This window comes from Myiozetetes cayanensis, unplaced genomic scaffold (genome assembly GCF_022539395.1).
Source record: "Myiozetetes cayanensis isolate MyiCay16 unplaced genomic scaffold, myiCay2020 scf2-11, whole genome shotgun sequence".
NCBI classification, from domain to species: Eukaryota; Metazoa; Chordata; class Aves; order Passeriformes; family Tyrannidae; genus Myiozetetes; species Myiozetetes cayanensis.
In genome coordinates, this window is record NW_026087411.1 from 101,614,134 (window position 1) to 101,639,232 (window position 25,099).

The 25,099-nt window shown below is 42.8% G+C and overlaps 1 protein-coding gene across 1 annotated transcript; it reads left to right on the plus strand.

Annotated features, from left to right (window-relative positions):
- Window positions 1-1,306: 1,306 nt before the first annotated feature.
- On the plus strand, window positions 1,307-22,248 carry TRIB2 (tribbles pseudokinase 2). Its single transcript, XM_050315921.1, has 4 exons — window positions 1,307-1,375; window positions 2,249-2,667; window positions 6,651-6,943; window positions 19,898-22,248. Exons 2-4 carry the CDS (start codon window positions 2,398-2,400, stop codon window positions 20,364-20,366), a joined length of 1,032 nt encoding a protein of 343 aa, XP_050171878.1. The 5' UTR covers window positions 1,307-1,375; window positions 2,249-2,397; the 3' UTR covers window positions 20,367-22,248.
- Window positions 22,249-25,099: the final 2,851 nt, after the last annotated feature.

The following is a 25,099-nucleotide window of genomic DNA, read 5'->3' on the forward strand; positions in this document are numbered from 1 at the left end:
CTTTGGAGCCCTGTTCAGAGGTATTTTTCTCTGCCCCAAAGCAAACATCTACAGGACAACGTGCTCCATCAGGGTTATTTATTTATTACCATGCTTTTTCCTATCCCTTGAAGAGAGACATCACCAAAACCTGCAGGTGTTCATCTCAAAACAGCCCTTCTAATATTTCTGATCCTCCCCTGTGCAGATGTGGGGAAAGAGAAGTCAAGGCACTAACAGTCCTCTCAGTAAAGGTGGAACAGAGCTGTGCTCTCCCCAAAGCCCTGCTCTCTTCTTACCATCGTGTCTTTTTCATGTTTGTTTGGGTTTTTTTCTCTCTCTCTCTCTTTTTTTTTTTTTTTTTTTTTTTTTTTTTTTTTTTGATGGAGGGAAGAGGTGTGATTTTGGGGCTTGGTTTGGGGTTTTTTGGTTTTATTTTTCAGTTATTGCTTTAAAGAAATTAACCACCAACACCCATACAAAAACTAGGGACTATATGTCAGGCTCGTTAGGAGTTCAGGGAGCCACTCATCAAACTTGAATATATATCCAAACTCCTTTTATTTAAACAAAAAGGGGACAGAGTTAAAAAAAAAAAAAAAAAAACCAGCAGCCTGCAGTGGTGCTGGGCGGAGACAGACCGGCCTCATTCATAGCTTTCTCTGTGAAAAGGTTTACGTTTTCCTCTTGTCTCCCAGTCGTCCCCCTCACCCCGTCCACCCCCGTTTTAAGTTTGGGACGGATTAAGACAAGTCTGGAGCGGGGAGAACTCCTCCCACCCGACAGCACCGGGAAACAACCCCTTGCTCCTCTAAGTACGCGTGGACCGGCTCTGCCCGGAAAAAAACCGATTGCTTCATTGAGAAAAAAGAGCCGGCCCGCACACGCGACACTGCACCGGCCCCGCGCCCGGCGGACTCTGCTTTTAGGGGCGACTATACCATTATCGTTATTCCTATATATTTATTTGTTTGACATTACAATTAACAAAACCATCTCAGCCCCAACCGCAAGAGCAATCCCCCGGGAGGCCGGACCTGTCGGAGCTGTGTCAGCGGGGGAGCCGCAATCAGCATCACAGTGCTGGTGAACACGCACACGGCGGTACACACACACACAGATCCCGAAAGCCCCGACCCCGCAGGCCAGCCCTGAGCCCGCGACTGGGCTAGCCGTGGCTGCGGAAGGACGCCTCACCTTGTTTACCCCGAGCGCGGCGGGCAGGGGAGGCGGCGAGGCGGGGCGGCCGGGGCAGGGCGCGGCGCGGTGGGCGGCGGGGCCGGGCCGGGCCGGGCCGGGGCGGGCGCGGCGGCGGGGCAGTCGGGCTGCGCGCTGGGCACCGTGCGGGCGTGCGGCGGCCGGCAGCGAGCACGGAGGCAGCCAGCGTCCCCGCCACGTAAGTAGTCACCGATACGTCGTGGGGGGGAGTCGGTGGAGGGGAGCGGCGCGGCCACCCCTCTCCTCCTCCCCTTGTCTTCCCCCCCCCCCAAAAGCGGAAAACAAAAAAAAAGCAAACAAAATCTGTTCCCTGTATTTATTTTTTTTAAGCGATTACAACTGAGTGCCCCCTATGGCCTATCGCCCTCCCAGCCCCTGCAGTAAGAACTCGGCCCCTTGTCGCCGCGCTGGTTTTTCTTTTCTTTGTGCGTGAACTCCATTGAACGCGGCGAAGGCAGCGAGCCCCTGCTCACAAATCCGCTGCGCAGGGGGAGCGTGGGAGCGCTCTCCCGTTCCCTGGTTGCACTTTTTGTTCCGTCGCGGCAGGGACAGCGCGCTCCTTTCCGCCGGCGCGGCGCGGATCGGAGCGGGGCGGTGCGCGCTCCGCCGCGTCCCCCCGGTGCCCGTGCGGCTCAGCCGAGCCTCCCGCCGCGGTCCCTCTCCTTTGTCGGCCCCCGAGTTAAATGCTCCCTCGCTGTTTCGCGGGGCATTCTCGGAGCGCCCCGGGCACCAGCGGCGAGGCTCCCGCGCCATCTACAGCCGGGCCGCGGCAGCGCGGCGCTGCCGGGCCGTAGGGGAGCGGAAGGACGGTCCCGCTGCGCGCACCGCGCTACCGACCTTTTGTTACCGCCCGCGCTGCGCGACCCGCGGGAGCGGCGGCCGCCGAGCCCCGACCGCGCCGCCCCCTTCTCTCCTGTCCTTCCCTTTCCTCTCCTCCCCAGCGCCCGGCGCCGCTGCCCCGCCGCCGCGCTGCTCCGCTCCGCGCCGCTGCGCGCCCGGCCGGCGGCGGGAACAAAGGGCCGCGGGCTGAGCGCTCTCTCCCTGTGCCCAGGACGCGGCGCTGAGGCTGGTCGCCCGCCGCCGCCGCGCTCCCGCTCCCGCCCCCCCCGCCACACAAAGGCAGCCGCAGCTGGACGGGCGAGGAACCGCGCTCCACGCCAGGGCTCCGGTGCAGCGTCTCGGCTGGTCTTCTCCATACTCATGAACATACAAAGGTCAACCCCTATCACGATAGCACGATATGGGAGACCGCGGAATAAAACCCAGGATTTTGAGGAGCTCTCGTCCATACGGTCCATCGAGCCAAGCCAGAGTTTTAGCCCGAATCTAGGCTCGCCGAGCCCGCCGGAGACCCCGAACTTGTCGCATTGCGTTTCTTGCATCGGGAAATACTTATTGTTGGAGCCTCTCGAGGGAGACCACGTTTTCCGAGCCGTACATCTGCACAGCGGCGAAGAGCTGGTTTGCAAGGTAATGCTTCTCCTTGTTCTCCCCCTTGGTTCGCCGCTGTCGCGCGTGGGTTTCCCGTATCTCGCAGGAGGGCAAGCACGGCCGTATACCTTAGTTATTGAACACAGGAGAAACAAAAGGCAGGGAGGCAGGATTAAAGGCGCATCCTGTAACTTTTCCCTCTCTCCAGACAATAGCCACGTTATAGCGGTGGCTCACAGCCAGCTCTGCCTCCTGCCCCGGGGAATATTGTTCTGGAAATAGCCGGTTTTGAAGTAGGTTTTAACGTGAGTTCAGATCAGGCGACAGCCTCATCTTCCCCGCTCTCACTTTTCAAAATGGAGTAGGGAATCCCCAGCTAATTTTAAGGTGTTGGGACCTGCTGGCTTCCTCGATTTTTTCCTGACCCCGATTCTGTGAGTTGGGGTACGGAAGAGGATGGAGAAGCTAGGGGCGAAGGGCAGATTGCCATCAGCTTTGTCTTAAAAGTGATTTAAAAACCCTCACATCTAATTAATCAGCCTGAGCTCCCTCACAGTGGAGGTTGTTTGCAAACAGCATCCTCCCCCATTGTACAATTGAGCAAGAATAAAACCTGTACACCTACGGTTTTTAGAAGTGCAGACAAAATAGCTATCCCACTCTTTGTAGCCTGCTGGCTTTTCTCTGCCTCCTCCCAATTTGCTCCCGCTGTTCAAAGGTGAGCTGTGGGAAAAAGAAACCGACATATGTGCACATCTGTGGAGGGATGTTTTTCTCTTTTCAAGCTGAGGGAATGTTATCCTTTGTTCCCAAATTGTGATTCTCATTGTCTGTAGTGAGCCAGACTTCTGTCCAGCAAACTGAGGCAGTACGCAGTAGTAGTTTTTATAACTACGTAGCAAATAGCAGTCTTACTGCACATGCTGCAGTGTTTGTATTGTTCCAAAAACACGGAATTATGCCATTTGGCAAATTTCTAGTGTCAAAGTAGCTGCAAGATGGAAAAGTAGACATATTATAGGTTATTCCAGGGATTAGTAATAGTATTGCTGATTGTTTCATAGTTTCTCATACTTGATTCATAAAAAGTTATGGACTAGCCTGTAGCAGAGAAGTGAAAATAATTGCTCCTGCTTGCTATTTGTGAAGATTGGAGTTCAGAGGGCAATTCAAATATACTTACTGATTGAGTTATAAAACCAGATGTTAAGGCAATGTAGGACTTTGTGTGATTATTTTGGGTAAAAAAGGCCCTTTACTTTGCAAAGGACTAATATTGCATGCTGAACTGAATGCTTTGTCACTAGACTGAAACAGAACATGAGAATTTCGAGAATGAAAGCCCAGCTTGATGCAGTAGTACAGTGCTGCGCTCTAGGACGTTGGCATCTTTTCATGAAATAAACAGATCCCACAAAGCTGCTGCTCTGCATGAAATTCTAGGTGAACTTGCATAGCAAGTGGTAAAGCGGGGGCTATGCACTTCTTTGTTTCCTGTTTGGTTTGCAGGATTAAGGCACTGTTTTGATAACAGTATGAACAGCATAACTGCAGCTCAGAAAGAGTGGACTGTTATTTTTTTTTTTTGCCTTCCCTTTAAGCTGTATGTTTTTGAGCTGATCCTGACATTTGAATAGTATCAGTTTTTCCATATGTGCGAGGCACTACTAGCTGTGCTCCAAAAATACAATCTTAGCCTGAATTGCTGGTTTGTGAACACGTAGTTGTCAGTCCTGAACTCGGCTTAATTTAATGCATGCTTTAAAATGCCTGCAGTATCATGACAGCTATTTGTGAAGTAGCCTGCCGGCAGAGACCTGCTCTCTGATATCTTACTGAAGATGCTCTTAGAGATTGCTTGCAGAAACACTGGGTTGGATAACAGACACATACTGATGATTCTCAAGATTCATTTGGCTGCACCCTGTGACTGTACAGATGCCGTTATTTGCTTCAAGGCTCTGTGGCATCCAAACAATGGTAACTTCTCACTTCCAATTCCCAGCGAGAACTAAATCAAACTGCAGCTTATTGGACATTTTCTGAATTGAGGCCAGGGATCTTAAAGGCTGGGATACAAAGAAGCCCTTTATAAAAGGTATTCGAGACTGTAGCAGTATGATAGCCCTTCCGTCTACCCGCTTTCAAACACAGTACTGGTACATATCCAGAACTACTTATTTAACATAGTTTGAGAACCGCAAAATGTAACTAATTTACATCAGGATAATCTGGTTAGGAGAGAATTCTGTAAAGAGTTTTTTTCACATGAGGGTTTGAGCTGCATGAATGTTCCTGCTTAAATTTTATTTTATAGCAGCTGCTTTGTAGAAGAGCTATTCACTTACAATGTAGTAGTTACGAGTTTTGAGATCCAAATGTCAATGAATTCTCTTCTGGAATGAATTGCACACCAGGGATTTTAGCAACACCCCCTCTCCGCCCTGGTTCTGTGTCCCTGGCGCACCATGTCACCAGAACGCCTCGGTGCTAATCCTCCCCCAGTAAAATGTGCAGGGGCTGTTTGGCAGTCTGCCTTTAAGGTTGTTTTTCCCTGTGCCAGAGAATGGCAGCACAGGTATGGGGTGAGGGGAGGAGGAGATGTGTGAGGAGTGGGTGTCCTGGTTTCCTGGGGTTTGAGTCCTTTGCTGTGGAAGGAGTATGGTAGGATTGTGCTCTGAAGCATTAAATGACTCGTGTTTTGAAGCCTTGGGTAAATTTTGATTGAACTGTATCTCAGTTTTGAAAGCGTTTTAAAGCTTTAGAGAAAGCAAGGAGAGATTTGCTTCCTGGAGAGGATACAAATACCTGGTATTGGTACACAAATGCTAGAACATAGAAAGAAAAAAACCAATTGCAGTTTGAAACAGTGGTTAGAGAACTGTACCAGTTCTTAATTTTTATGTTCTGTTCAAAGGACACATGACTACTTTAAATTCTTTTTACCAAAGTAACAAAACACCCACGAGTAAGTTACATATTAATCGCATTTTTATGCTGGTAGAAATGCTAATTCCTTGCTTTGTAGTCCTCTGGATCAGGTATAATTAAAAATGAAAGTCGCTGCTATCAATATTTTGCTCATAGTCTCTTTTAGCACACTGACTTCTGTTACTCTCAATGAAGTCTTTCATTTTCTTGTAATGCAGTCTTTTCTCAATTGACTCAAATACTGGTTCATTCGTCATCACTAGATTATAGTAACTTTTTATTTGGGTTTTCCAGCAGCTTTTTTAATTCTTATAGCTCATTCATAAGATCAGTGATAACATACTTAGTAGTAAAGGGACACTTGGCTTTTAATCGAGCACTTGATTGAAATGCAGAGGGTTCAGGGTGGTTTTGTCTTTGCCTTTTGAAGGGTGTTTGTCTGCACTCCAACAGGCAGAGCTATTTCCCGGGTTTTCCTTCTGATCTTATAAACAGCCATTGTGGAACTGAGACTTGGAAAGTGAAAGTGACTTTGCTGTTTGTCAGAGATGAAAGAAAGGCAGGAATTAAATAGGAATAGCAATAGATGGTACTTTAAAGCTGAAAATCCTTAAGACTTTAATGGGTTAATAAAATCGAGAGAGGCAGGCATGTGTATCAGGGTGGATTTAATGTGACAGCTTCTCTAAATACAAAGCTACTGGCTGTATTTTCTATGAGTTTATTTGGATGGAAAACAAAAGATGAACATGTTTCTTTCTGAGTACTGCCCTTATACACCACTGTTCTTCACAGCTTAATTTAGGTTACATTCTAAATTTTATCAACTGTTAGCTGATGAAACTATCATGCTACCAGTTTTGAAGAGTAGCCTTTCCTGTCAAGGTTACGAGTGTCTTTTTTGTGGGGTTGTACAGCCTGTTTTATCTTGTCCTCAGGACCGTGAGCTTGTGACATCCTGTTTACATCGGTGTAGCTTCAGCAGCAGCCTAAATTGTACTTAGAGATGGTTCTGCTAACAGAATTAGATGTACCATGACTTCACTGTCCTTCATGTTGCTAACCCTGGCTTTACTGTCGTTGTTCTGCAGGTGTTTGATATTGGCTGCTACCAGGAGTTATTAGCACCATGTTTTTGTCTGCCTGCACATAAAAATATCAACCAAATTACTGAAATAATTCTTGGGGAGACAAAAGCGTATGTGTTCTTTGAAAGGAGCTATGGGGACATGCATTCATTTGTTCGTACCTGCAAGAAGCTTAAAGAAGAGGAGGCAGCCAAACTCTTCTATCAAATAGCTTCTGCTGTTGCACACTGCCATGACGGTGGACTGGTACTGCGAGATCTCAAGCTGCGAAAGTTTATTTTCAAGGATGAAGAAAGGTAAGAGTCTCCCTTAGTTTACAGGTGGTAAACTTGTCAAGGGGTGCCTGAGGTCAAATATTCAGAGTTGCAGGACATTGTGCCCTTCATTGTTGCCGTACCATTAGTTTGTGGTACGCTTTATTTTCCTCTGCAACCTGATCACAGGGTGGTTGTGCCACTTTACCTTCTGGCTTAGGCTCTGGAGTAAAGTAAGTATAGAGTGATATTGGTGTCAGTGCTTGGCCTCTGCATCTCCACTTACAGGAGTACCCTCATTCCTAAGGGGAGATGTTTCCTGGAGGAAGGCTCTGAATGGATGTCTGGTGCAAGAGCTGAGCTACCATAAATGCTGCTGGTGTTAAAAGAGGAAGGGAGCATAAGATCCAGTATGTTAAAGAAGAGGAGGGACTGAAATTGCTCCTTCCAGGGAGGAGGCATGAAAAGGAAGAACAGCAAAGTGTTCTTTGTAGGACTGCTTTGAGGTTGGCTTCTTGTTTTCCATGCTGGAAGGGTCCGGAGGATGCTTCTAAGAGTATTATGTGGTCAGTAATCATACTAAGACTAAAAACTACCTTGCTTGTTTGCAGTATCAGCTGTTGTGGTACTTGAGGAACTATTTTTTTTAAATATATTTTTTTAAATTTAAAAAAATATCTCCCTGCACACCCTCCTGTATAAATGATTTGGGGAAGGAGTATGGGAAGACAGGGAAAGAAGAAATGGATGCTCTGGGTGTATTGTTGAAGTGCCATTTCTGGTGTGGAGCTATAGCTATACTGTTGCACCTGTCTACGCTATATATATATAGCTATAGCTATACTGTTGCACTTACCATCTCTTTCTTTGTGGCTACCCATTTTCTTTGTTTTGAATGATAAATGTACTTGCAACTTCCACATAAGGTATCAGAGCAATAAACAGAGAAATGTCAGGCTTTCACAGAGGGATTAAATTGCAAGATGACCATTACAAAAACCCAAAAAAACCCACAAAAAAACCAACAAAAAAAAGGAAACTAGTTGGAGGGGGGAACCTGCCTTTGTTCTTCTTCATGTCTTGGTAAAGAATGGGGAGGAGTTTTGCGCTTTTAATTAAATTCTATAAATTGTCTCAGAACTTGTTCAAATTACTGCAGAAGGAAATGGATGTTCTGGAGAGCTTTGTTAAAAATAACCAGTGCATATTAATTCCATTTGGGGCTGTTTGGGGGAGTTATAAAAAACAGCCAAGGCACATAAGTTTTCTACACTCTCAGGAAGTCTGTGATCCAAAAATTAGAAAAAACTAATACATAATTAATTCAGGAAAGAGAAGTTCCTGGCCTAACATAAAAATGGCAACCATCTATCAGGTTTAAATATTCTCTGCTTAAATTTTATTGCAAGCTGAGTTTTGCAAAATAAACTTCTCCTTTTAATCTATTTACGGACTGAAAAATAAAAGACATTTTCGTTTCTTAATTCAGTTCAGATAGGAAATAGCTATTTCTTATTTTTCTACTGCAGACCCAATATATATGATTGCCCTTTCATCCTTTTTGAATAAAAAAGCCTAAAACGAAACTAGCTTAGTGTCCATTCATAGCAAAATGCAGCGTGGATAGATGTAAACTGTATTTTCACAACTTTTACTCCCCAGTGTAATATTTAAGCACCATTATAGCACCTGTGATGAAGATAAGAAGGAAACTTTTACAAAATAGTTGAGGGAGGAATTGTTCTCTGTTGTAGGTGGTAACGTCCTAATGTTCCAGTGGATTTTTTTTCCTGGGGATATATGTAAACTTATGTGGTTTTGCATGAAGAACAGGACTTGGAAAAGCTCCTCCAAGGGAAGGCAGCATGAGCTCAGAGCAGTGCAGTGCGAGCAGACGTGGGCCCGTGCTGAATACGGTTTTGAACTCCTACCCTGCTGCTTACTAGGAACTGAATGCAACACGAGGCATAGGGCCAAATCCTTCAGCCACCCAAGAAAAGTGGTGTGTACTATAATAGCAGTGTTGGCTTTTATGAATGTTTTTAACATAACTGTCCTCTGTGATATCACACAGTTACTCACTTTTGAGTACTGTCTTCTAATTATACAATAATATGCTTTAAAGGTCAAATAGGACTTGCTGGTTATTTTTAAGATAATCATAATGTGGTTTTCTTCTGGATGTAATGTTGGTTTGTAAGTAGAGAGGTATTGTAATCCTTTCTCTGCTAAATAAACACAGATGAAATGTGAGATAGAAATAGAACCAAAGAGCAATGACTGTCTTTTTTCACATGCTCTGATCATCAGACTGTAATCAGTCATCACTTTCAATCTGCTGCTATATTTAGGCTGAAAAATCTCCCTGGTCCTTCCGAGTTCACAGAGGTGTTTGTTGCTTGCACCCCTCTAAACTCACATCTCCCTGAGGCTGCTGGTGCTGGTGAGGGTGCCTGTGTGCCAAGCAACCTGTCCTTCAGGGGCTGAGCGATGGCTGCTGCACCATCCCTTGCTCTTTGGTACTTGTAATGAACCAGGGAGTGAGAAAAAGAGATCAAAATGATGTTTTGAGAAATCTGTGTGAACTCTGCTGCTGTGTGTTGCCTGCTCTTCAGTGGAGTGCTTTCTTGATAGTTCTTTTCCTATTTCTTCATGGCTATTTTTCTGCAGTTCACTTTAGGTACCTATCACTTTGAAACTTTCTCGTCTTGAAGACTCGCACAGCTTTTATTTTGGTAGAAAAAAAGATGGGAAATCCAGCATGCAGGCAACACATGAATGGAAAACTTGCTGCTTTTTTTTTTTTTTTTTTTTAATAAGATGCTTGTCTGCTCTTAGCTGAGAGCTGCCAGACTGAAAGAGCCAGAGGGAATGTGAGGGATATATGGAAGCAGTTCCATTTGTTTAAAAAAGAAAATCAATTAAAGCATTTCTTAGTACATCACCTTCCATTGATCCTAATGATATCCTGGTAGTTCAATATAAAAACAGAACTCCTGGAGTTTTTCAGAAGGGTGCATGCAGCGTTGAAACTCTTTCTTACCCCATTCCTATTATCTAAATTACAGCAGGAATTTGCAAAGATTCAGGCTCCTGATCTAGCAGCAACATGAGTGCTCTTTGCTTCAGCTGATGTCACTGCTAAGAATGCATGTTATTTGGATGTTGTAAATCACTGTGCCTTGGGATGTTTGTAATGAACTAGGAGGTAAGAATAAAGTATTGTTGGAGGCTGGTAGCACTGAGCACTTTGTAGGGGTCCTGATCTTACTAGTGACATTCTTTTAATGTGCTAAATCAAAGATGGACTGTGATGGTGTGTTACACTACTGCACGTCCATAAGTACCTCAGCACTTAAATTAAAAATTCCAGTGTGGAAGCAGAAACAATTTGTGTTTCAAGGTAATTTGTAGCCTTCTTTAAATCCTGAACTGCAGGAAGTTTTAAGGTATGGTAAATTGCATTCCATGAAAATGATGTGTGCTGTTGCCACACAGGTTTTCTGTTTTGTATAAAAGGTTGGGTGGTTGTGGTTTTTAGAGGAATATGTGCCTGTGGATCCCTTTGTTAACTATAGGTGAAATAGGCAGTCTTGTAGAATTGAAATTTCAGAGTTAAGTTCCATAAACCTGCGGTTGATCTTGATGAAGCAGAAATTCTAAGACATTACAGCATGGCTGGAAATGTTTTGTAAGACTGGGTTAGGAAGCAGCAGCACATTCATTAAATGAGTGCAGTGACTTCCAGAACACTGAAAATATGGAAAACAACACTGACTTGCCATGCTGAGTCTCAAAAGACTTTCCGAAGTACCTCTAAGGTACTTGAATACTTCAAAAATTGTCCTTGGACTTCAAAATAAAACTGGAATCCAAAACAGTGGAGATGAACTATAATAAAACATGTGGTCTTGTATGTTTTCTGCTTCCAGTCATGTTGTTAATTATTTTTTGTCCTGGGTGTTAAGCCAGGTCAGTGTTGATGTTGTGAGGCTCTTGCTTTGGAGTATTTTTTCTGTGTTCATGGCATGGTATTTACTTTCCACGTACATCCTATCCTCATAGTAGGCCCTTGGGCAGAGCTACTGTACCCTTCTCCTGGCTGGTGTCCCATAATGATGTTGCAGAATGGGCAGGTTTTTTTGGGTTATGCTAAAAATAGCACTGTACACAGTATATAGCTAATAAAGCAGCTCATCAGTTTGATACATAGCAGATGCTTTGAGAAAGAGCCACCTCAAAGATCTCAGAATTAAATGAAGCATTTCAGTGTTGGTTGTTTCAGTGGTTTGCTTCGTGCAAGAACATTTCTGCTGTCAGGGAATTATTAATTTCTTTAGTGCGTTTTTAAGCCTTTAATTATATTAAAATATTAGCTGTCGTAATATTTGAAGCTTAAAGACCTTGTACATTCATCATACTTGTTGAAAGGAAAATTAAAATAATTTTGGTATTTAGATATTGTAATTTTCCTGTATTCTTTGAGTAAATATGAGGCAGGTGGGATTCAATAAAAATAAATACAATTTGACACTTTTTGCTCTGTGCCAGGGGAGTGCAGCCAGTACAATACACTAATTTAGGAGCCTGTCTTAGCATAACGTATTTACTTGGTTCTCCGAGAATAATTTTTTCTTTTCTCTGCTAGAATTTCTCAGCTTTGAGTGGATGATGCTTTAAGGTGACCTAGTTACATTGTTTGCAATCCTCATGATGCAAACCTGATCCCACAAAAAATACGAATGCATATATCAACCTTTTTCCACAAAAACCTTTCCTTTTCTTATAGTTAACAGTAAGTTTCCTGCCCAGCATTTGTGAAGTTGTAATGTGGTCAGCAGCTTTTTCACTGTGGTGTTAGAATTTGCTGTTTTCCTCATAGTTCCATAGAGAAGAGGTAAGATAACATCTAAGTCCTAGAAAGAGAGTCCTAAAATAGAAGAAAATCAAACAAAATAGGAGTGCTCTTTAAATACCAGAAGATTTAGAAATAAAACTAGCCTTCATCTGTTTTATCATTTAAGCATTACCCTGAATGGGGCCACGGGACTAAAGAGCACACTTTCTCCAACAGTGGAGAGTCACAGGTCAGATTTTAAACCAGAAATTATTATTTGTAGAATATGGGGAGGAAGGCAAATTTCTTCACAGGCAGGAAATCTCTGCTGTCAAGCTTAGGATAGAAGATGAAGTGGTTGCACAACTGTTTTCCACTGGAGGGTTCGTGCCCCCGTTGCCTTTATGTGGTTTTGTTACTAAGTCTCTGTTTCTCACTATGTTCCTGGGAGTGCTTTGGATTTGTTGGGTGTGTAGTGCCTTTCCCAGCGGGATGCAGGAGGTAGCTGCAGATGCTGAACATCACACCAGCTCTGTGAAGTGCTTAACTCTCCTCCTGAGGGTGTAGATAGTCACAGAGATTAAGTGTTGCACCTAAGGTTGTAAATTAGAGGGCAAATTGGCTGGTCCTGTGATGAGGATTGAGCTCAAATGGATGTTGAGTCAGCTCAAGGCCCTTCAGTGTGACAATGAGCGGAAAGAACCTTTGCTGTGGTACCCAGTGCTGGAGTTTGCAGGAGGTTTTACACCTGGACTGTGCTATCCTTTGGTATGCATTTAATTTTCTTCTTCATGTCATTCCTTCTTCACTATCTCAGTTCAAACTGAATGCTGTGTTACGTGTTGGCTGTCATGGTTAGGGGCTATCCTGAGATGCCCATCAAAGAATTGATCTCTGGTAAAAGGTGCTTTGCAGTCTCTGGAAGTAATGTGTTTTAGGACATCTCAAATTGGGTTCAACAGCTGGTCATCTTGAAGACTTGAAAACCTCCATCCATAGACTTGGTGCAAAGTACTCCAAGGTGACTTTTGAGTGGAGACTGAGGAGGTCTGTGCTGAGGGTGAGGAAGGGAGACAGAAGCCCAGCTAGGCACAGCTGCAGTGGATTGTCAGAGGGAAATTCTTCTGGTGCGGTTATCGCACTGGGAGATTACTTCAGACTGGGGAAGGAGAGGAAAGGTGGAGATTGTAAACAGGAGCCAACCTGGGACTTATTTAATCTTAAGCACCTGCTTTTTGGTAGATGTGAATTGCTTGGAGACAGGGTTGCAGATATCTAAGCAAAAGGTTTTCAGTAGGGTTGTGAAATAATGGCATGGTTCTGCCTTAGAGATACTGAGCACCCATCCCAGGCTCAGAAAGTGCAGGGCTGTTTTCACAACATTCAGTTATGTTAACAAAATAAAATTGTGGTCTCCTTTCCCTCCCTGTGGAGCTTCATCATATGTCATATGAAAAGACCTAGAAAAGATGGTGAACACAGCATATGGTTGACAGCAGAGCCTTTTAAAGCTCTGATCTTCAATGTGATCTAAAAAGATAAAAGTGAGGTGGTGCAGTAGCTGCCCTGAGCCAGATGCTTATCAAAAAGTGGACTGCTCAGAATATTGTAACCAAGCCCCTCTGTGGAAGGATCTCCATTGGATTTCAGAGTCTGCACCCCAGTACACACATCACTACCCTACCTGCTTTCTGGGGAATGTGTTTTCTCCTTAGGCAATAATGGCATGAAAGAAATGCAGTATCTGGCATACACGACAGGCTGTTCCCAGCAATCCTATTTAAGTGTTATAAAGCTGAGGTCTTTGGGGGCACCAGCCCTTCCTGGAGATGTGTCAGAGTATTTTTAAGTGGAATTCTGTAGGAAAAAAAAAAAACACACACACACAAAAGAAAGCAAAAGAACAAGTAAAAGTTCCAAGTTGCTGGGTATTGCATGTCAGGAAGGAGGTGTGGGCAGGACTGAATGTGCTGGTAGCATCCCTGTGGAGGAAGGGTGGGGAAGATAGAATTTTTAGAGGCTTCCTCATTCTATGGAAGTACCAGTGAAGAAATCTTCCCTTAGGAACAAGGTTCATCCTGTAAACCTGTGCTGCCTGTAAGTCCCAGTTGTCTTTCGAAACATATCCTTGAGCCTGTTTCATTATGCAAGAGACTGTTTGTCTGACAGCCTTTGTGCAGTGTTTGGTTTTTTCTTCCCTGAAGTTGTGTAGGATGTTGTGTGGTGAACTCCTATGCTCTGTGCTGTTATGAATTGGAAAGGGATCTTTTGATGAAAGAAGCAGAATTTAAATTTATGGCATAACATCCCCACTACCACCAACCCTCCTCCCCCGATCCTGTGAGCCTCGTGCCCCTGGAGGAGATGGGTAGTTGTGAGTTCAGAACAAGTCCTCGCACCAAGCTGCAAATCATCTGCTCAGGGTTTCCTTAGCTGCCTTCCCTGTCTCACTGGCTCCCTGACGGCAGCCTACTTCTGCATTATTTAGGAGAGATTCCCTTAGTTAAAAAAAAAAAAATCAATTAGCAAAAGATAATTTTCCAATGTCAAGCTTGACTATTTTTTTTTTTGTGCCCCCTTGTGGCTCTAATTGTGTGCATGCTCTTCTCATCTTTATGATGGGGTGTGAGCAACTGACCTTGAATAAATGACCTGTGAATTATTGGCCACATAGGAGCAATCCCTGGTCTATTGGGCAGTCAGTGGCACGAGTGCCTCTACCTAGGGAAAGACATTCCTCGCCTCAGTCAGAGTAATGTTGAAATATGAGATAACACTACTTGAATGCCTTCAGTTTTTATGGTAGGGGGAATATTGTGAGGCACCTTTAGAAATCGCCATTTTATATTTACTTGCAGTCATAATAAAATGGAAATTCAGATGGCAGTGACAGTTGTTTCCTGATCTTTGGAGTCTGCATAGAATCTGTAAATCTGGATCATCTTATTTGACCCAGCCTGAGTAACAAGTGGATGGTGTAGCGGGAGTGTCCATAGCAGGATGGCTCCTTCAGTCTCTTCCCAACACAGTTGTCATATGGGGAGTCTTGTGGTACAAAAATGGTGGGTCTGGTCTGCAAGTTAGTGTTTCCAAAATGGTAACGGTGGCTCAGCTGTGGTTCAGGTGTTTTTTCTCACACAGATGGCTTTGGGGACAGAGTAGAAACAACTGCTTTCATTGATTCAGGCACAGGCTCCTTTACTACTGATGGCCTATTCACTGTAATGGAGATATTTTCCTCTGTAAAACTCAGACTTACACCAGTTGATATCTCTGCTTTAAATGTTTCAGGTTTTTTTTTTTTTTTTTTTAATAGGGCTTAGAGCCCTCTGAATAATTCCACTGATTTTGGTATGGAAATTGTGTTTTCTTTTGGAGACCAGGTGTGAATGCTGGATTCTTACAGCCCCAGCTTTGGTCTCAAAAGGCAGGATAGCTGTTGGCTGGTAGTCCCTAAGCTCTGCAGGAAGGAATAACGTGAATCAGTCAGAAAAAAGTGTAGGATGTGCAACAAAACCAGAGATGGGTGCTAACGCAGGAGGTTGCATTGAAGAATCTTCTGGAAGACGTTTAATTGATTAGGTTTTGTTACATTACTGAAGAGCAAAGTCTGAATGCAGTCAAGTAATGAATGGCATATTGATAAGAAACTCAGAGTGGTATTGTCTTTCATGGGTTTCCCTGACGGTTTCTATGGGGACAAAGACGCATTTCCCGTCCGAGTGCTGCTGCTGCCCTCTGATTGCACTTCTGTGGTTTCATTCACCAGTAATGGGAAAGCATTCATAGGCAGAATAGCTTCCCCTTTTTAAATAGCCATGATTCAGGGTTGTATTTTTTTTTAATGCATTAGACTAATGCAGTGTTTTATCAATGATCTGATAGATGCATAATGCTCTTTTTCCAAGTGCTTATTCAGGGTCTGCATTAAAACTTGAAATTATGTACTGTAATTACGTAAGCCTTGACAAAAGTCTTTGTTGCCCTACAGTATGTGTACAAAGTGATTCTCATCCGGCTGTGGCAGTAGCTTACATTTGAACTTTAGGGATTAATTTTGTTGCAACTGTTTGTCAAACTCAAATGCTGGTACTTTTGGAAAACCTTTTTTCTTGTAGGGGTTGTTCAGTTGACTAATATGAGTTAATTATTTAGAGAATGAAGGTTTTTTAGAACAGTAACTTAAAAAAAAATTTTTGTTGTCCTTTTTCTGCACTGTGATGGGAGGCACTTCAAAGTTGATTGTGATTTCACATCTTCTTGTTTGGTTTTGTCTGTCCCTTGCCTAGCAAATGTCAAATTTTGCGTTGTCTGGTTAATCTACAATTGGATGCACTCCGTACCCTTTGCTGTGGAGGTTCTTATTCTCAGAATCTACTTGCAGTTTTCAGGGTCTGTTTGTTGTTGTTGGCTTTTATTCTTTTCCCTGGGTATTTGATTTCAGTGCTTCCTCTGAGGGAGAGCATGTGGGGGGGAGAGAGAGATTGCATCTCATTCAGCATGTCTCTGCATTTCTGTGTATTTTGACTTCAGAATCCCCTCTTTCCCATTCCCCTCCACACTCCCCCTGCTCCTCCCTCTGCTCCAAAAAAAAATAAAAGCTCTCTTGCTTGTAGAAAACAGCTCTTTTAGGTAATGCTTGAAATGTGGGGGAAGGGAAGGCCAACCAGAGCTGGAAGCTGTTTTTCACAGAGAGGGGTGCTACACAGTGGGAAATTGCAGCTCCTGAGCCAGGCTGCTCCTTTTTGATTGCCTGAAAAAATGTGAAATGACTGTTAAGAGGGGGGTGAGCCTTACCATTTACACCTGCTTGATGCCCAGTTGTGGTACTGTACAGACTGTTCTTTGTACGAGGCTGAGGTGGATGAAGTTGTCTTGTCAGTGGGGAAAATGGGGAAAATGGGCTGGAGTTGGTCTCCTCGGCCCCAGTGCTGGCTAGTGGTGAGGGGCACTGCCAGAGCCAAGCCAGGGTCCTTGGCAGAACCATCTCGTGAGTGCTTTCTGTTACCAGCTGTGCCAAGCCGGCGAGCCACGGTGCTGGCCAGCACTTCCCGAACTACTGTGCTCCTTGCTGTAAGGATGGCAAACCAGTGTTGGCATCTAATGCAAAGACACTGGACCTTACAAATGAAACCAGGGACACCTGAGTTGCTTCTGGGTGTAATTGGGAGGGGAGAAAGTCACACTGAGGCCATGCACCTGGCACTGTGTGCTCGGGAGACGCAGGCCCTGCAGTCTGGGAGGGAAATGCGTGCTCAGTGTCGTACCTGCGCTGGTTGCAGAGGAACCATTTCACCACTTTCACCTTGCACACAAGGGTGTTTCTGGGAGAGGATTTGGGTTCTGAGGAGGAGGAGTGAAAGTTTTGTTTTTGTTTAATTTGGGACCTTTTGTTTCCTCAAAGCCTGTCAGCTTTGCAGGATGAAAAACCTAGTTTGAATGTTTTCTTCATTTGGCCACAGCTTATGGAGGAGCAGGCAGATAAGGGCCAGCTGTTGTTCCATTTGCTTGCTTAAACAAAATCCACTGCAGTGTGCATGGAGGCTGCAGCACCTTGCAAGGAAAGCACTATGAGGATACGGCTTTTGTGTGCTGCTGCTTTTTTATTATCAAGAAATTATTTCTCCTCTTGAAGAAAAGATGATTTTTTTTGACATACCTTGCAATCTGCTCTCTCTGTTTTTGTATCATATCCATTGTAAAAATGAGAAATTAGGGAATTCCAATAATTTTATGAAATACAAAAGCTTCTCACTGAACTGTTTTTCTAAAATTTTTGTGCAACTCCCAGAAATGTAAAACAGGATAGAAAAGTAAACAGTGTTTCCCTGCAGTGTTGACACTGGGATGGTAGGGGAGCGAGTGTGTGGGGGGTGAATTCCCTCCTGGAAGTTGTTTATAAATAGCATACTCTGCCCTGCTCCTTGTGTGTTCTGCTTCTGTTAGTTAGCAGGAGTGAGTTGATGCTTTCCTGTCTGGCAGTTCAGTGACTTAATGCATGTTTGAGTAGCTGGCCTCTCTGTTTTATTGCCACACATGCTTTTCTATGGAAAAACTGAGGTGGGCAATGCAAATGGAACCACGGCTCATGTCCCTGTCTTCCCTTTCATTTCCTCTACTCTGTTCTCTGCCCTCCTTGGCATGTTTTTTTCCTCTGGGCATTTCTTCTTACTGCTCTCCCTGTGCTGTGCAGGTGCATGAACTGAAGCTGAGCACTGTGAAAGGACTCTTCTCTTGTCACTCTCCTATCGTGGACCCTCTGAGCTGTGTACAGAGGGAAATTGCTGTGGTCTTGGTAATTGTAGTTAAGATTCTCCTTGCAACCAGCTTCCTGTGTGAGGTATTGCTGCTGTAAAGTATTGTTTGAGTGCTAATGAGGGGATTGTCCATGGCCAGAAGTGCTGTTAGGCTGGCAGTGGGTAATTAATGAGGAAGCAGGTGTGTTGAGCAAAGCCCATCGAACTGGAGGAGCAAACACTGGCCTATTTAAGGAGAGAAGGAGCTGCCCTGACACACTGTGCTTGGGAGCCAGGTATTCTGAATTTTGTATTTATGACTTCCTCATTTGGGGCATGTTGCCAGAGGGGCTTTCACCTCTACTAGTAAATGTCTCTAGCTGTTGAAAAGGTCCAAGTGTTATTATGAGAGTTTATGGCATAGTTGCTTCTGGAGTCCTGCACAGAGTAAAATGCTCTTCTGTTGATTCAAAGAAGATAGGTCTGAGCTGCCCTGGAACCAAGTCTAAAGCAAAGCTAGCCTGGATGTCTTTCGGAGCTCAAGCCCAAGCAGTCTTGTCTTCAGTACACATTTAAAAGACAGGGCTCTCCTTGTCTGTTTTAATGCCATTTAAATGATGTGCTGTAGTCAAGAGACACGAGTTGTGCTTTCTGGGATGAAATTCAGTCCCTGCCTGTGAATGTCTGTGGTATGGAAACATGACCATAACACAGGGCTAAGGGTGGTTGTAAGAGACTAGTGGGGTTGAGGGATGAGGACAGTAATACCCAAAGTTGAGTTACAATCCCAAGTTGTTGAAAAGAAAGCCTGCACTGCTGCTAGGTCATTCTGCCATCCAGAGGCACTGGACAAGCCCTGTTGCATTGTAGTGATTGGTTCTCAAAACCATCTATTGCTTGCAAATAGTCTAAAGGGTACTTGGTAATCCTTTGGGTGCCTCCAACAGGGACAGATTTTTAAGTATAGATAGAGACCCCAGCAGTGAGAATTAAAAGGAAAGAAAGGTTATGTTCATCTAGTGCTATGACAAGCAGCTCTGCATCACTTTTTCTGCTCCTGTGTGATATCCATAAGGGAAGAAAATTGTCTTGCAGAGATAATTACTGCAGCACAATGACGAGTTCACAGTGCTTTGCAGGAAGAAGTTTGAAGTCTAAATAAGGCATCCCTGTCATCTCCTTGCAAGTCGTCTGCTAGCCTCTCTGTTCATTCCAACATGAGGAGCTCTTCTGGTTTGGCTGGATAGATAAGCTTGCTGTTAATCTTGGCAGCGTTCAGCTCACCTGATCTCTCTTTGCCCAAAAGTCTCTTTGGGGAGACTGAAATCTGATAAAATTGCTCTTCCTTAATGCTGGGATAAAGAAAAATACGGGTTGGTTAGAGGTATCATTTAGGGTGAGAGTGACCATTTTATTCCTGTTAAACCTTGTGGAATTAAAGGTGCAAGGAGCAGCTTGCCTTTTGAAGGTATCAAAATAACCCTGTTTATTTAGGGCTGGATTTGTGTTTGGACATGAGTCCTACACGGGTGCATTACAGTGCAGCCAACACAGAAAAAATCTTAAGGTTTATATCTCCTTTTGGAAAGCACATCTATTTAAAGTTAACCAAAAGCATGAATACAGCAGTTCCTTTCATCTTTTAAAGACCTTATTAATGAGTTTACTGAACAGAAATATATTTGAAATCTTGTCCCTGTATGTGTGACAGTATTACCTATTTGTCTCTAATATCTCTAACTAGCATGGAAGAGATGGTATCAATTATCTGTAACAACTGCTGCAAGTGGGATTTTAAACTGATTCATTTCTGCGGTTGTTGAATTTTGTAGAGTTTGAATCTTGTAACCATGTAATGACAACAACCAGGAATTTGTTTGATGTTTACTTACCTTGATGTTTTGGTTTTCTTTTTGCCCGCAGGACTAGAGTGAAATTGGAAAGCCTAGAAGATGCTTATATTTTAAGAGGAAATGATGACTCTCTTTCTGATAAGCATGGATGCCCAGCCTATGTGAGTCCAGAGATCTTGAACACAAATGGCAGCTACTCTGGCAAAGCAGCGGACGTATGGAGTCTAGGTGTCATGCTTTATACCATGCTAGTTGGACGCTATCCTTTCCATGACATTGAGCCTAGTTCCCTCTTCAGCAAGATCCGTCGTGGGCAGTTTAACATTCCAGAAACTCTATCCCCCAAGGCAAAATGCCTCATACGTAGCATACTGCGTCGGGAGCCATCAGAAAGGCTGACTTCACAGGAAATTCTGGACCATCCATGGTTTTCTACAGATTTTAATGTATCGAATTCAGGATATGGTGCTAAGGAAGTATCAGATCAACTGGTGCCTGATGTCAACATGGAAGAAGACTTGGACCCATTCTTTAACTGAGCACAAAGACTGGTGTTCAGAAGGTACACAACCTGGAGATGGACACATGAAGGAGCCCTTCCTGACCGCGTTAAATCACATCCTGCATCAGCCTAGCTTGGTAGCAAAAGACACTCAGAGGTCCTCGGGTTGAGAAGGAACCTCCACAAGGAGCTAATATAACAAATGTAGCATGGGGACAGATTGGGGGGGCGGGGGGAGCTTGCTATCAGGTTAGATTGATTTGGAGGAGAAAAGGCAGCATGGAGCAATTGTAGCTTCTCACCTTTTTGGAGCCAAGGAGACTGCACATGCCAATTTTGGTGCAGCTGTATCACTCCTGTTTCTGTTCCATTAAAAACAGTGGTAACTCATGACAAATAGAAACTCTTTTGCCTCAGCTCACATCTTGGCATCGCACTGTTAGATATTTAACTTCAGCCATTATTCAGGGAAAGTACAATTGGCTAACATTTTTTTTAATCGGATGTCTAATGATTAATGGGATTAATATAAGAAAAAAATTAGGTGCACAAAGATGGACATGAAAAGTGGGTGCTAAAAACAAACAAAATTTCAGTTCATGTCTCTTGATAGCTATTTTCAACTCATTTCTTCTAAATAAACTAGTTAATATTCTTGTCAGGAAATGACATTTTAATGCTTTGTTCCCTTAAGGGGAAGTAACTGTCATTTAACAGGCTGTTCTGTTTTGTGTCAAATGGTTTGTTGCAGGAAGCTATTATAACTCGAACTTCCAGATGCATTACTTCTATAATGGGGGGGGGGAAAGAAGAAAACTGTATAATTTTTTTTTAAAGATATGAGATACTGGCTTCCATATCTGCCATGCTGCACGTATATGACTAGAGAGGGCAGAAAGCCCTTAACCGTGTCTTTGAGAACCAATCTCTTCTTTACTGACTGGCCCACATGTAAATAGAGGGCTCTTTATTATTGAAGAAGAGTATTGTGGGTTTTTTCTTTGAATTCCTTTCAACTTGGGGAAAGAATTGTTTGGTTTTGATTTTTGTTTATGTCCAGACTAAGAAATAAGAGGGTATTAATAAGCTGAACATTTATATTACAGATATTCCTCTTGAAACATACACAGTAATATGCACCTTTTGTATTGTCAAGACTTATTCTATTTATTGAAGAAAATGTCACAGTAGTGATGTATTAAGCCAGTACTTCAATTACGGGTTGACTTGGGATGACATGTTACATGCTGTAGTTAACACACTTCTTTTCTGTTCAGGTATTTCTGTCCCTAAATAACTTTTTATTTAGCTTCTTTTTTTTTTTTTTTTCTAGATAGCTTTATTTGATTTAGACTGGCAAATGTTTTTATTACTGCTTTTATATTGCTGTATGATACTGAAATCTCTTGGCATAAATATTTGTGTTTCCAGTACCTCAGTTGTTCTGATATTACTGCCTGTATACGTTTTGTGAAGTGGTCATGTTTTTTGGGTAGGTACATGTGGACTCTGTAGTATGTAAATGTTACTTGAATTTGTGCTTAATTATAGTATGTGGCATGTGCGTACAGCTACTTGGCATTTGACGTATGGATGCTATTTGCCTGCCTTGCAGGAAAGTTATGGTCCCACTCTCAAGAGGATGTTTCACAGTTCTTTATCAAGAGACAAAGCTAGCTGCAGCTGACCTGCCTTGGTTCTATTTTGGTAACTAAGAATATAAAGGAGTAATGTTTTTACACTCTGAAGATGGTGCTGTGTCAAGAAGGACTTTTTTTTATTTTGTAAGTACCTTATAGGAGGAAAGATTGGTGATGTGCATGGTGGGGTTTTACTGCCTCTGGTGCTTTGTCATGTATTTGGTTTAATGTTTTTGTCCTAATCTCTTCAATAAATAAAATTGTGCATATTTAACTAAACATCAGTGGTGAACGATATTCTTACGCTCAGATGTTATTTTTTGTGTTGCTGTGATCTGTGTGCCAGTCCTGTGATCTGAGCAAGCTTAGCACTTAGATTTACAAGGTAATACTGTAAGCCTTTTCATAAAAAATTTTACCATTTGCTATGAAGAAAACTGGCTTTTATTTTATTTTATTTTGGCTTGTCCCAAGCCCAGTTACCTTTTCAAGAAGGGTATTGAAATGTGATGAGAACTTTGGTGGTGGTAGGAGGCTCTTTGGCCAGTGAAGAGATACCAAAATGGAGCGAGGTGCCCCTTGCACTTTTCAAAATTCCAGAGAAATGTACCTCTTGCATTTGCACCTCAATTCCAGAAAGGATGGATATGAATTTGCACCTCCTGATTTACTGTCTTTAATTTAAGGCCAGATTGTGTTTCTGTCACTTATCTTCAATAATAATTAAAAAATGCAGATAGTGACATCATGTATAAGTGCATATGGGGTAATGCTTTGTGAATATGAGGCAGGACAGATGAATCCTGATCCATTAAGAAAAGACAATTTGAACTGTGATTTGATTTGAACCACTGTGCAGGCTGTTTTCAGCACTTTTATAGTTTGAAAAATCTAAGGGTGGCTGACAATTACCCCTAAAGAAACCCGAGAGCATTAAACCTCCCCAGTCCAAGAGTATTGTACCAAAACTGCTAACACAGGGTTCACTGTTACAAGTCAGTCTGGCTAACTTTGTACTACATGATTTCATTCTGCGTAATTCAGTGTATTGAATATTTGAGTTGGTAGGTTGAGAATTAAGACTGTTGATTATAGCACCAACCAGAAATGTTATTAACATGTAGAAACACTTGAAGATCAGTTTTTAAATGATCTGTATGCCTGCAGCCAAAGTTTAAATTACTTGAAATTCTTTCAAATCAAACTCCCACAATAAATGTGCTTTCTAGAAAAAAGCAGATTGTAATCAGTCATAGAGAGAAGGGGAGCACTGAGGATTTCCCTCTCCCCCACTAAAACTTATGTGAACAGCTTCTGTTCTGTTTGGGTGGAAGTAGTTAGACCTTATTTTCCAGCAACCTGCATGCTTGCTTTTTCACTGCCAGTAATTATATGAAAAATGCAGCTGACTAATGATTGCTCATTTGCAGTGAATTTTTTACTTGAGGCTAAAGCTTTCTCAGTGTTGCTGCAGAGGAATCCTTTGGCAGCTGTAGTCTGCTTTATAAAATGCTGAAGGGATGTCTTGTTTTTGGAGATTCCTTGTCCCTAAAGTGAAACCCAAGAGGGAAATTTGCAATTCAAACAGCTGATTTCTGCTTTTCTTTTTATTTCATGGGCACTGCTAGTCTAGTACAGGTATAGCACTGCTTGCTGCAGAAATGCCTCAAGACAGCTTTCTTAGTGCTCCTCAACCCTTGATTTGGGTAGCAGTTGCAGTTTGATGCAGGATTTTGCTGAGCAGACTGTCAGATAGTCTTAGTTACCACTTTGTCCTGGGAAAAAGGATGATCATCTCACAACTATGCAGGGGGAAAAGCCATGTCTACCTACAAAACCATTTCACAGAATATGACCCAATGACAGACTTACGGACCAGAGGCCCTCAATCCCCTCTGTACCCCTCCCAAATGAAAAAAAAAAAGGTTTTGTTGAGGTTTTTTTGGTTGTTTTGTTGGGGTTTTTTTGTGTGTGTGTTTTGTTTTTTTTTTTTTTTTACCACAACTATATTCTATTACTAAATATTTTGTCAGTGCAGAACTGTGTGTTATTTCAAGCTCCAAGCTTTTCTTGAGGACTGCAAAAACAAGTGACAGTTATTCTTTTGGCACCATGATGTCGTATAACCTGATCCCTTAGCCTCACTGAGGTGTGCATGTGTTATGGAGATAAACAAATCAGTTAAAAATGCATTATCTTGTAGATGAAATAACCCTGGTCAACTTGTGTTTCTGAAAAGAAAAAAATAAACACAAAAGCCCAACTCAAGCCCCTAAAACCCCCAAACTGCATTGTCCTGGCAGGCAGAAAGGGTATGAAATGTGATGCCAAGGAAAAATTATTAAGAAGGGGAAAAAATAATACTCTTCATCCTGAAATGATTGTGTTGAAATTTGGAAATGTATGAGTGAGCTCTGTGACTAATAGCATAATGAATACCAAAAGAATTAGTAATGATCTCTTCTTTATTCTTAAAGTTTTGGCTAAGGTTTCTATGAAAAACTTAATAAGTGACAGTCTAGCTAGCAACTTAACTAGCTTGTCACTGTCCTGTTCTTTCAATAGAAGCATATGTTGAGAATTGGTAACATGATGAGACAAATTGAAATCAAAGTGTAAGTAAAGCAGAGTGTAAATGTCCTGTAATATGGTATAATTCCCCTGGAACAGGAAAAACAGCTGAGGAAAATTTCTTAAGAAGAACCACAAACCCAAAACCCAACTTAAATCAGGCCAGTTCTGCAACTGAAATTTGCTTTTCCCAGTGTTCTTGATAGTTACATTCTCAGTACCAGTTTCTGTGCCTCCATTTCAGCTTTTTTGACTTCTGAACTAAACAAATTTAGACTATTACCTTGAAATTTTGATTCTCTGGAGATGCCTTGCCAGAGACCTCTGTAAAAGTTTGAAACTCTAGACCATATTTGACTTGGAAAGCTTTAAGTATGTCGGTGAGTATATACAAATGTGAGGAAAAATACATTTACAGTGATGGTAGTGTAAATTCTGAGAAATTAATTTGATATTATTTGCTCTGATGTAAGTGAGAAGAATGCATTTCTTAAGGGCCTAAATGGGCCTGACTTCTCTGCTCAGAGGTGTTATTTATTCTTTTTAATACTCAGTTTAA